Raw genomic sequence first — 12,919 nt, 5'->3', positions numbered from 1 at the left:
CGGGACTGAGTAACAAAGATAAAACACACTTCATGCATTTATTAGAACTTTACACTCCAAGAAAATGCGCATATGTTGATGTAACAAATTGTGTAAACAAGCTGAAAAGTTGCAATCTAGTTGTTGAAAATGAGAACGAATATCTGGCACTGTCAAGTAGAATTGTCTTCTTAGCCGTCCTGGAAGTGTTTATGCAGTGTGATTTTCAAGGAGCAATAGGTGTGTTGCCATTTTCAGCTTTACAAGCTATATCGTTTAGAATCGGTGAAAACATTGAGGACGAAGTTGCATCTAAACAAGGAATGAAGATCACAAAACGGATTTCAATGGAGCAATGCACCACTTTGCTTCAGATCGTTCGCAATGCACTGGACAACGAAAACAATTCTCTCAGAGATATCGCTTCGCTTGAATTGTGGGACATGGAAGAATTTGTGAAACCTTTCTTCCTCCAACATGACTGGCAGTTATGTTTAACATTTCGAGAAAATGGCCTACCGCTGAGTTCCTTTCTAGTAAAGGCGAATAAGATATTAGTTACGTCCCATTTAATACAAGCCTGCGAACACATACGCAGTGTAGTAAGTCCGGAGATTCGCACGTCCATTGGAAAGACGGTTGCCGCAATAATAGAGACAGGGATGCACATTGATTTTCAACCTCTTCTGAGGATGTGCAATCCAAATGACCAGAATGTTGTAAAAGCAGCAGTATCTTGTGGCAATATACGAACGTTAGAACTAGTATGCTCGCCAAATTTTCCACTGCAACCGTCGCTTGGCGATGCCCTGCGCATCGCTTGTAAAAAGGGAAAGATTGTTGTTGTTAAATTTTTACTGCAATCAATGGATCAGAATTCAATTTCAATACTGAAGAGCACTAAAGACAGCGATGGCAGTCAGCTCATCCGTAGTGCCGTCATTGGAGGTGAATATGACATTTTGAATCTCTTGGAAAAAGCTGGATTCTCCCTTACTCCAAATTTCAAAAACGGACTAACGATATTGCACATAGCTGGAATGTATGGAAGGACAGCATTAGCGAAAAGTATTTGTTCTAGGTTCTCGAACTTGATTACTTCCACCGATGACAGTGGCTTTACCAGCGCGCATTACGCAGCAAGAGAAGGACACGTCGATACACTGGCGCTCCTCGTTAGCCTTGGAGTGGACCCATCTCTGCGAGTTCATGGCGGAAATACCGTATTCCATCTGGCGGCCGCCAATGGTCATACCTCAGTGCTACGTTACATCTGGAATAAATCTGCAGCAGTCAAAGGTTTACCAAACGATGAATCATTTACGCCTCAACAAATTGCAGCCAAGAATGGACGCGTTCAAGCTATGGAATTTTTTCTTAAAAATGAAGTAGATCCCAATGAACGAACGTTAGACGGTAGAGGTTTCCTCCACCTTGCCGCTTTTGATGCACAAATCGACCTCGTAAAGTACCTTACCGTGAAATACCCTCAAATAACCGAGACGATTGATCGTGATGGGAACACTCCCGCACATGACGCTTCCGCTAGTGGTTCGGTCCAGGTTCTTTCCTTTCTCGTTGAAAATTACATCGATCCATACGTTGTTAGCAAAGATGGATGTACGTTGCTGCACGAAGCATGTTACTACGGTCACTTGGATACGGTTAAATACATTTGTCAAAATTTTAAGAAACTTTTAACAATGCCTAGTGCTAATGGTTACACCGCATGGCATGCGTCAGCGTTGGGAGGGTTTGACGACATCCTGACGTTTCTCCTAAATTCGGGAGCAAACATAAGGGCTGTGTCGGACGATGGAAGCACAATTTTACACGAAGCTGCCTTTGCTGGTCATTTAAAAATGGTTGAGTACATATTATCAATTGACCATGGTTTATTGTACGTCAAAAATGAACGCTCGTACGTTGCTAGCCACTTCGCTGCTCAAGAAGGACGATTGGATGTTTTGAGAAAATTGTTGACTGAAATGTTCGATGACCGCTTTCCGAAAACAGCCGAAAATCAAACATACTTGCACATTGCGTCGTTTAATGGACAAATGGACGTAGTGAGGCACCTGTGCACGGAATATCCAGAGTTGTTATCAAATCAGGACGTCAACGGCGCCCATTGCATTCATTACGCAGCCAGGGGCGGTCATATAGATGCCCTAGAGTACTTGATATCGCGTGGATCCGACCCTATGTCGACAACAAATGCAGCGAGCACAATTCTCCATTTGGCAGCATTCGATGGCCATCTTGAGATGGCAAACTATATTTGCGATAAGTACCCGAGTCTTCTAAACGCTCTGGACGGCACTGGTCATAATGTTGCCCATTACAGCGCCGGAAGCGGGAATCTCGTACTTCTAAAACTATTCCTATCTAAGGGAATAGATCCTCTGGCATTGACCACAAACGGAAGCACTCTTCTTCTCAAAGCCGCGTATAGCGGCAAATTGGACATAATACAATACATTTGTACTTCATTTCCGTCCACAGTTTCATCAAAGGATGAGTTCGGTTGCACGGCATTGCATTACACTACCAGTGGCGGCCATATAAAGGCTCTCAAATACTTGATTAAACAAGGAATGAATGTTATGGCTAAGACTAATGACGGCCACACGGTGTTGCACATGGCGGCGTATAATGGGCATCTAAAGATTGTCAAATTCCTGTGCGAGTCTTATCCGGATTTGATATCGATGGCCGACAATGGCGGGGCGTATTCCGGAGAGTACGCTAAGTTGTCGGAAAATGCAGAAATTGTGAGATATCTGAAGTCGCTGAGACGTGGAAGCAATGTCAATAGGAGTGAACTGGGCTGTTGTAAAAGTCAATCGTGGATTGGTGCTTTGGCCCAAGGTTGCAGCGCTGTTCTCTGTTTTTGCCGAAGGAATTGATGGTGTTTAGATGAATACCCTTATGCTTAGTTTTGTGCACATCGTAACAATATAATTGGAGACTCAACGGTCAGCTCTTTACAAAGAGGTCCGGTGGTGTTTTCCGTGGATGTTCGTTGAAGTACCGATAACTATTTAGCGCGGTTTAGATCCTTATTGAAACTATTTATTTTTACTAATGTTTTAAAGTGAGATAACATCTTTTAACACATCTTACTGATTCATTACAAATGCATTATCTCTGATTTTATCATGTTAAATTGGTGTAACAGTTGCATACTATGCATCCTTAAGCGGATGGAGCTTGTATAGCTCACGTATACATGTACGAAACGTAAAACGTGACAAGTTTATAAATATTATCCGAAATAACTCTAAGTTTTCGGACACTATTTTTTCAGACACCCCCTTTTTAGCCAAAATAATTATTTTTCGTGACTCTATATTTTTGGACTTACCGATTTTCGTTCATAATTGCTGACTCTAATTTTTCGGACAATTTTACAGTGCTATTTTACCAGATTTCTTCCTTGTTTTCGCTTATCTGTGGACCCTTCTATCATGGTCTTTACAACCGGATTAAGGTCATGCAACCTGGTATATGAATGCCCTAAGGGCAATGGACCTTAATAATTTCGTTATTGGGTAGGTTACCATGTAATCCGGTAATAAACAATGGTTTCACTCAACAGCATTTGAAATGATATCGTATTCAGGAAGCAGTATTGTTGTTGTTTTATAAGGTTTTTATATACCATTTCAGGTAAGAGATTGCAAATAAGTGAAGTTGTATTTATAAGGTTTATATAAAATTTCAGGTAAGAGATTGCAAATAAGTGAAGTTGTATTTATAAGGTTTTTATATACCATTTCAGGTAAGAGATTGCAAATAAGTGAAGTTGTATTTATAAGGTTTTTATATACAATTTCAGGTAAGAGATTGCAAATAAGTGAAGTTGTATTTATAAGGTTTTTATATACAATTTCAGGTAAGAGATTGCAAATAAGTGAAGTTGTATTTATAAGGTTTTTATATACAATTTCAGGTAAGAGATTGCAAATAAGTGAAGTTGTATTTTTTTAAGTAGAGAAAGAAGACAACACCAAACAATTATCGCACATTTCTAATTGTTTTTTTTTTACAATATGATAAATGACAAACAAACATAACATATTTGTCTGTAAATTTTCAGACACGCTTTTTTATAAATATTTTTCGTATCTAAATTATATTTTAAGTGTCCGAAAGCTTACGGTAATCACGTGTGTATTGACAGTGTTGTTTTATAAGATGCGTGTTTGAATGTTTGTTATGAAAAGTACACACATTTTATACCATGTGTTATATGTAGGGATGTCAACGAATATCCGAATATCCGAATATTCGGTCCCGGACCGAATATTCGGATACTGTTTTCCGAATCGAATATTCGGAAGAAAAAATAAAAAATCGAGTTATTTCAAAGACTTTGTATTCGTAAAATTTGCTTCAAATATTGTCAAAAAAGTTGTTCCTCGTGTCATAATGTTTATTCCGGTTGACGCGATAATGCGTCGCTATGGTGATGACAGTATACCGGTCATAAATCCCGCTAACAAAGCCAGACACTTTGTGTCAAAATTATGATAGGTGCAAATCGCGTCGGCAATCAAAACTCCGACCTGCACTTGATCCAATGACTCGAATTACATTTAAAATTATCAAAGATTAAATTAGTAAAGGAAAAGCCGACTTTGTGTAAAAAACAAATAAGACCGTATGGCAATTAAACCACCTTGATCTAATAACTCGAATTACATTTAACATGATCAAAGATTAAATGAGTAAAGAAAGAGCCGACTTGGTGTGAAAAACAAAACAGATCGTATGGTTATAATCACGTTGTCCAATCAAAAAAACTTTTAGAAAATAATTTACTCAACCTCTAATGAGTATTTGCGTATCCTATGGTCCAAACATTAATTAATTACTCAATATTCAATCAGGTATTATACTTAAAGAAATGTTTTTGGTATTGCACCCTCATTTAATTGAAAATATTATAATTGCTACACGCATAAAGTTAATATCTGTCCAAGCAAAATGCCACCTACGCCTTCCGCTGCTTGGAAGTATTTCACGACATCATCCGATAAGAAGTCGCCGATCCAAGTGTCTTTTAAACGTGGAAATTTTTAAAGACTGACTGTTTAGTATGTTAAACAGGTTCAAAGTGTGTTGTGGCTATGTACATAATTCGTTTAAGTTCAGCTTTAATTTTATGTAGATCTAACTGTTTTGTCATTTTATTATTTTGTCGTCATGTAATATTATGTTTCTCGTTCTATTGTTGATGTACGATATTAATAGTTTAAAAACAGTTTTTGTCATTCAATTTTAACAATAAAAAGTAATCAACAAAATCAGCTTCGAATTAGCGAGGGCAAGGCTGTGTCAATATTTAGTCACTTCCGGTGAACTTCCGGTAAAAACGAAAGTAGAATTCATGGAGTAATGGAACGGTAAACAAAGTTGACTTTTTTTCCAACATATGTTGACCGAATATCCGAATATTCGTTCGGAAGGGTGACCGAATATTCGAATACCGAAATCGGTATTCGTTGCCATCCCTAGTTATATGATGACTTGTTCGATGTTATTATGCACTATATATTTCCACCCACAAAATTCGTTTAGAATTCATGCTTATGTATATTCTTACATAATAATTTTCTGTGAGCTTATTATAACAAAATATACGTATACCTTTCTTACAGATATACGTTAAACAGACGCTAATATTTAGTATGATATACGCACCTACAGTACATTTATATGTAAGCCTTGCTCTAAGAAAACTGGAAGCAGTCCGCACAGGCTAATCAGGGACGACACTTTCCGCCTAAACTTGATTTTCGGTAAGGAGGGACTTCCTTAAAACAAAAAATACCATTACAGCGGAAAGTGTCGTCCCTGATTAGCCTGTGCGGACTGCACATGCTACTTTGGGATGACACTTTACGAACATGCATTAAGCCCAGTTTTCTCAGAACGCGACTCATAGTTTTTTATTTACCTAAAAGAGAACTGTTTGTATACATGAACTTGTCCCCATTTAATAAATGTTATGTTTGGTACCAGAAATGCAACACTTGATGCTCAGAGATTGTATGTCACACACTATTGTTGAGTGCCATTTATTGCTTCGATTTTAAGTGAACAATCCATTTTCCAATTTGCATCGTCCAAATCCGATAGCATTCCGGTCCGATTAGACCCAGTCAGCCATTATCATTAAGAAATGACAGTTATTACCCAAAGATCAATATTAGGACTGCAAATATGAAAGAGTTATTTTCTCTTTTGCAAATTGTTTGGCATTGATCACGAATTACTTAGCCGTATGTCAATAAAGCTTGTCGTCAGCAATGTTTATTTTTCGCGCACTTTAATTGTGCGCTTATAAATGACTTTTAAACAAATCGAAACCTCCAAATCAACACGTTTTATTTGAACTCTTCGCCAATAACCAAACGCTCGGTGTATGAACATGTACATGTACGTAGAGATTAGATGCTTAACGTAAAGTGGATGCGAAACATGTTTCACGCTTATTTTCAATGTCATAATCATATAACCGTAATTGTTTAATTTGACGGACATAAATGTTTGTTTAAGGGCACATTTGAACAGAACAGAACAACTCTTTATTTACACCCAAGTATAAAAGGTATAGAATAGCTACGTAACAAAATGAGTTCTAAAAATATTGTCCGAGGCATTTGAAGAAGGCTGATTCATATTTTATAATATATCAGAATATGGAGTTTTATTTGATCTTAAAGCATATCGCTCCATAATTAGCTTATCCCATTTAATCTCGGTACCGGCATTTCAGCTTGTTCAATACTGATGTGTTTTACCTACTGAACTTTTAATATGAAAACATGTGTAAATATATAATTGATTGTTAATTTTAATGGATAATGACGATGTGCTTTAAATAAAGCGTAATAAGGCGTAATATAACTTATGTCGCACGGACAAATGGCCAATTAAAATATGAGCCGTGCTCCGTGAAAAGGGGTTTTAATGCATTTGCGTAAAGTGCAGTCCGCACAGGCTAATCAATGACGACACTTTTCGCGTTTGTGATGTTTTTCGTTTAAAGAGAGTATATTCTAAGCAAAAATCCAGTTCAGGCAGAAAGTGTCGTCCCTGATTAGCCTGTGCGGACTGCACATGCTAATCTGGGACGACACTTTATGCACATGCATTAAACCCCCTTTTCACAGAGCGCGGCCCATATGTTTTGTAACATATAATTTGTTGTGTTTGCTTTCCATTCAATGACTTTATTTGATTGTTGTTTTATCCTAATTAACTTACATGCACCTAATTGCTCAAACTATAGAGAAAATTTAGTGACATATAACATTTTTTATTTAGAAAATATGCTATAATTCAATATAACTAGAAAGATCGTGTCTATGATATATACACTAGCAATAAAATAATGTTTACTGTATTTCACGTGTGATAAACAACTATTGAAATTCACTGGATTTATTGGATACATGAACCTACCATAAATTGCCGTTAAAAAAGTATCAAGTGAAAACTTTGAAATCGCATATATTACCTGCATGTTCTTTTAATATTCTATAGGTAGTATGTATTTGTATTATTCTGTGAATGTGTTTCCTTTACCTTCGCAAGTTTGTACTTACTTATTGTTTATAGACAAATGTTTGTATGTAAGATCAAATACGGTAGTCATTGTCCGATCATTCACATATAAAGTTTTTGTGAAGATATATCAACGCACATTCATTTGCTTTAAATGTAAACACGTAATTAAGTTAATTAATAAATACGTATAATTTAATAAAATTGTAAAGAAAGTCGATTTGTATATTCTTTTTTATGTATATGATCATGACCAGAGCAATATGGGCATGGCGTGCCGTCAGATTAGTGTAAAAGATGTTGCAATAGAAAAATGCATGTATTAAAATCAATAAATATATTTCAAAACATTGAAAGAAACACGATGTACGAACATGAATGCTATTTTATTGAGATATAATGAACCTTTGGAGGTTGAATAAGTGCAATCTATTAAAGGACTGTACGGCTACGTAAATGTACCTTAGTTCATAGATTTGCACATAAGCTGTAATATACGTCATACACTTCTTAAAAGAACTGAGAAAAAGATATGTGGATATCGAAGTGATGGCAAGTCATAAATGTTTGTGTCGTCAACTAACAGGCACGCTGTTCCGAATCGTGTGTATAGAATGCACCAAGATACATTTGAGCCGCTCTGGGAATACCAGGCTTAATGCCCGTGCATGAAGTGTCGACCCTACAGGCTAATCTATAGCAACACGTTACACTTACAGAGGATTTTCGTTTTCGTTTCCAAAAAACTTTCTTATAACGAAAAATTCCATTAAGGTGGAAGGTGTCGTTCTTGGTAAGTCTGTGCGAAATGTACATGCATTAAGCCCGGCTTTTGAAGTGAATGGATCACTTTTTATGCCAAATCGCAAGGATCAAGAGGAGGAAAACCAAGACTATCGTTCATAAACGTATATAGCTCTTTCATTATAAACTTTTATTTATCAGAATATTTAAACTTACTTTTATATTCTAAAAATGCCTTTCATCGAACCACCATCAAATGACAATTCAATTGTCACACCTTCATTTGTTCCTCTGAAAATTCCGTTTGCATAGAGTAAGTTATTATTAGTAATCCATTTTCGACAGGCAAAACTTTATTTCAAATAATACAATAAATACAACGCAAACTAGCCTGAGATGGCACACTATCAGAAAATGACATTTCTGGTACACATATTTGTCAATTGTTTAGACAGCATTAACGTGTAATGTTACTGATGTGCAATTACAAACTAAAATATAAAACAAATGTTTAAAAAAATGGCGTATCACCATACGTTCAACGATAATATATAGATATCTGATAATATGCATATATCCACAGAGATATACACACGGCGAAGAATGTTAGCGTATACATATTGCCAATTTATAACTTAAAGATAATCGCCTGAAATATTAATACTGGTGTCTCTACAGGACAAATCAGATCAGTTTTGTGAAAAGAATAAACGAAAGCGCGACAAATGTTCATAACATAAACACATTTGCAAACAACAGCAATAATAATTGTAAATACGGCTAAACGTATGCTAAACAGTTCAACGCTTTATAAGTAACTAATAATATACATTTACTATATGTGCAGAATGTATATACAATACACAAAGAAATTAACATAGGACGAACACATTTTGATAACATTTCTTCTATTATGCAGTTGCTGGAAACCTGTTTAAATTGTGTGTTTTTTGTAAATTGATTTTTCAGTCATCCTTCATAAATTGTGATAAAACGCAACGGTTTTCGTTTGGTCTGCTTTTGACTATCATCATGATTCCTTAAACGTCGCCTAAATTTCTTGCTGGACTGTTTAACGTTCAAGATATGCTTTTTAAAGTGATTTATACCCAGAGCATCCGATTCAAACTGACTTCGGCGATCCTCTGATTGTGACGTTATATATCGCGGCAAGGTGGGGCTCTCGCTATGAACTTGGCGAACAGCGTGTTGGTGAGCCACAAACTGCCTTTCGTTTTCGTTGGTATTAGTGTTTAAATGTTTTCTCAAATCTAAATACTCCTTTTCTATATCCTCGTGTGCCTTTTGGCTTTGTTTTGGGTCCGTTTTACTTGCTTGAGAACCTCTCTGTGGTGACACTTGCTTGAACCTTCTCGACTCATTTAATGACCAACTTGCACCGTTTCCTAGCAAATCGTTTGCACTAATTGTCAACTCGTGCTTAATCTTGGACTTATTCATTTGATGAATATCTTTCGATAACCACGACGGTACGTAATCCTCCGAACAGATGGACAATGACCGGGTTTTCTTCACCTCCTTAACAGAATTGGCCTCTCCTACGGCATATATTTCCTCGCCATCGCTATATGCATGATCACTGAACACCGAGGAACCGCAGTTGTCAGAAGTATCACCATCATCATCCGTGTGAAAACCTTCAACCCGGTGATATTTCCGTTTAGACTTGCGTTGAAACTGGTGCCTAAAGATACGTCTACCGAGAAGACCGTTTTGCTTATAGTTATCGTGTTCTTGTTTACTTTTATCTAACTCATTTGCGTCATGATCCTTGTCAACTGTGTTCAGTTCTGTATCGTGAAGGGTAACAACAACCTTAATCGGCTTAATCTGCACTTTTGCAATCGGACTTATCCTAAGCACACCTTGATTTGCAAGTGAATTCTTTGCAGCTAAGTCCTTATTTTGTTTCTTCCTCGGACGCGCTCCGTTCCTCACAGTGTGAATATTTAGAAAATTCGCCGTAGCTCCATCACTCTCAATGTTACAATGTACGTCTCCGATCACATCTTTAAAGACCTGCTGGATATCGCGTTCACCGCTGCCACTGTTATTCCGTACCCGTCTCTTGGGAACAACGTGTCTGCCTTTGAAAGGCCCGTCTGTTTGCATATTTACAAATCAAGAAAATCTTAGTTTGTACGCCCCGAGTGACACAAACACCGAATGTCAGCCCTGTTTGTTCAATACGTCCTGTAGAGCTGTTTATCAATACAGCACGCCCCTGTTTGCCAAAACTGAAAGCGAAGTTAAGAGAAAGTGCTTTAATCAATAGAGCTCAGAGCGCAAACGGGTCGCCACTCCGCAAATGTAATGAAATATAAATCGTTTCGATTCAGTATCTGGATTAAGCGATTAGCGATCAAAACCCTCAAATAAGAAGTTACCCGATTATCATGAATAAATCATTTTACGTTCATGCACGCATTTGTCAAGTACATGTCTTTCATTTGCCCCACATTTGCCCCACATTTTTGCACATATATGACGGATGACAATGCACATTTATAAAGATGCGATTCATAAATCATTGTGCATCATTATTTAAATAATGGGAGTGATTTTCCTCACGTCAACAACATTATTTATTAAGACCAATGTATATAATATACATAAATACGTATATTTAAATAATGAAGTGCTCTTTTAATGCACACTGATTTGTGAATGAAATCTTTATAAATGTACAGTATAATCCGCCATATATGTGCACAGATGTGTTTGTACGAGTGATAATATTGCTATATATCCACATATGCATTTTACCATTACCAGCATAATGCATCACTAGTATTGCTTTATTATATGCATCCATCTACTAACCGAGATGAAAACAGAATGTTATTGTCATGTAGCATACATCCTAATTCTTACACAATGACGGCGGTTCACATAATACGTAACGTAGCATACATGTGTATTTATTATATATGCACATATGCACAAATGCACGTACAAATTAGCAGCATATACACTGCGTCTGTTAATCCGACAATATGGCTATACAATATTTAAGGTTAATATCAGATTTGGTGCAATTGGTGTAATTAATACCTTGATTGTCTGGTCATTCGATTAATTTTTCTTTTTTCACTTTTCACTAAATAGCGAACTATTGACCGATTGATTGGCGGCTACGATTGGATTACAAAGCTTCTATTCATTTATGGAAACACTGTCATATGTCGCTGTAATATACTTTATACCATAGTCGCTTGCACATCTGGTATCGGATTTCATTATTTTGATTTCATTTTGGTAACTTTGAAAAAAAAATGATTTGACCAAGTTCTTTTACAAAGATTAGTGTTAAGACGCTCCAGATTCAGATTCCCCCATAAAAGGATTTTCTTATCTTGTGTTTACATTAAAATATATAACCGCATGAGCGTTCGGTTTTTATGGTGTGTTTTTTATTGCAAAACAGGTACATGCGGACTTAATCCGTTTTTTCACTTTTCATTCGTTGAGTCGTAAATAAAACGCGTCAAACTTAAGCATGTATACAACAAAGTGTTCAAAACGTAAACTTAGTTTTGATAAATGTCCAAAATCAATGTACATTACATGAAAAGTTCTGTTCAACGTGAAACCCATATGTATAGCCCCTTAAAACTGCCATGGGTTTTACAGATATGTTGAAAAAATTTGGCCTCGTTTATAAAATTGTGAATAATTTCTTTTTCATTTAAAAATAGTTAATAATTTATAACTGTGTAATGTTTGTTTACAATTTACTTGTTCTTTATGGTATCCCTTTTTATATGTACATGTATACATACTATGAAACCGCATTTTAATATTACCTTGAAATTCCGTTATTAATCGGTTACGAAGGAACAGTTGCTACCGTAATTTCCACAAACAGTTTATGTAAATCGGCAAGTGAATGTCTGTCATAATATATATACAAGTTCTAACTAAACCCATCTCGCACAGAGTTAAATTAATTGTTTTAACATAGTAACGGACTTGGCGTATACCTGCTACTGTTCAATGTCACATGAGCAATGTTTTGTTTACAGTATTAATGCGTTTGAAGTGGCCTATCTTAAACCTAACTCAAGTATGAAGATTCAGGTTTTATTTCGCTATAAATCGTATCAAGTGTTATGGTGATAAGAAAAAGCGAGCTTCAAGTTTATATAAACTCTTTCATGCATTTTCAAAACCACAAATACATAAAAAGTGAAGCTTCAGACCAGCAGACCAGAAAACCCATATTATACTATACGGTCCTTTATTTATGACAAGACACTACCCCTGAAAACGAGTGAGACACAAAACAAATACACTAAACAAGTAAAACATGCGCATATACCAATCAAGAAACGCATACGCATATAAAAACATGCACAAACTTCGGTAACCGCGGTTGAACTCTCAATGCAAAAGCACTAGGGATATAAACCTATTTTAAGCAGCTCCAAACCTCACACTCTTGGCCCGTAATTAGTCCTTAAACATTGGTTAGTTCATCGCATGGACATTCGAATTAAATAGCGTTAAAAAAATAATACATTTCAATTTAATTACTATTCAACTACTCAAGGGTTATATAAAACAGAGAATAATAACCGTAACTTTCTGAAGCAAC

General features: G+C 36.3%; 2 protein-coding genes across 2 annotated transcripts; one reads left to right on the top strand and one right to left on the bottom strand.

Annotated features, from left to right (window-relative positions):
- The first annotated feature begins 2,039 nt into the window (after nt 1-2,039).
- On the top strand, nt 2,040-2,888 carry LOC127852529 (putative ankyrin repeat protein RF_0381). The gene has a single exon (XM_052386485.1). The coding sequence runs from the start codon at nt 2,040-2,042 to the stop codon at nt 2,886-2,888; it is 849 nt and encodes a 282-aa protein (XP_052242445.1).
- Nucleotides 2,889-8,474: 5,586 nt separating this feature from the next.
- Nucleotides 8,475-12,323, bottom strand: LOC127852155 (uncharacterized). Its single transcript, XM_052385995.1, has 2 exons — nt 12,129-12,323; nt 8,475-10,559 (listed from the first exon to the last, which is right to left on the bottom strand). Exon 2 carries the CDS (start codon nt 10,432-10,434, stop codon nt 9,271-9,273), a length of 1,164 nt encoding a protein of 387 aa, XP_052241955.1. The 5' UTR covers nt 10,435-10,559; nt 12,129-12,323; the 3' UTR covers nt 8,475-9,270.
- Nucleotides 12,324-12,919: the final 596 nt, after the last annotated feature.

The sequence above is a fragment of the Dreissena polymorpha genome, chromosome 12 (genome assembly GCF_020536995.1).
Source record: "Dreissena polymorpha isolate Duluth1 chromosome 12, UMN_Dpol_1.0, whole genome shotgun sequence".
NCBI lineage: Eukaryota > Metazoa > Mollusca > Bivalvia > Myida > Dreissenidae > Dreissena > Dreissena polymorpha.
This window is presented reverse-complemented; position numbering and strand designations above follow the sequence as displayed.

Coding starts and splice junctions, on each gene's coding strand:
- LOC127852529 (XM_052386485.1), top strand. CDS start 2,040: ATGGACGTAGTGAGGCACCTGTGCACGGAATATCCAGAGTTGTTATCA.
- LOC127852155 (XM_052385995.1), bottom strand. CDS start 10,434: ATGCAAACAGACGGGCCTTTCAAAGGCAGACACGTTGTTCCCAAGAGA.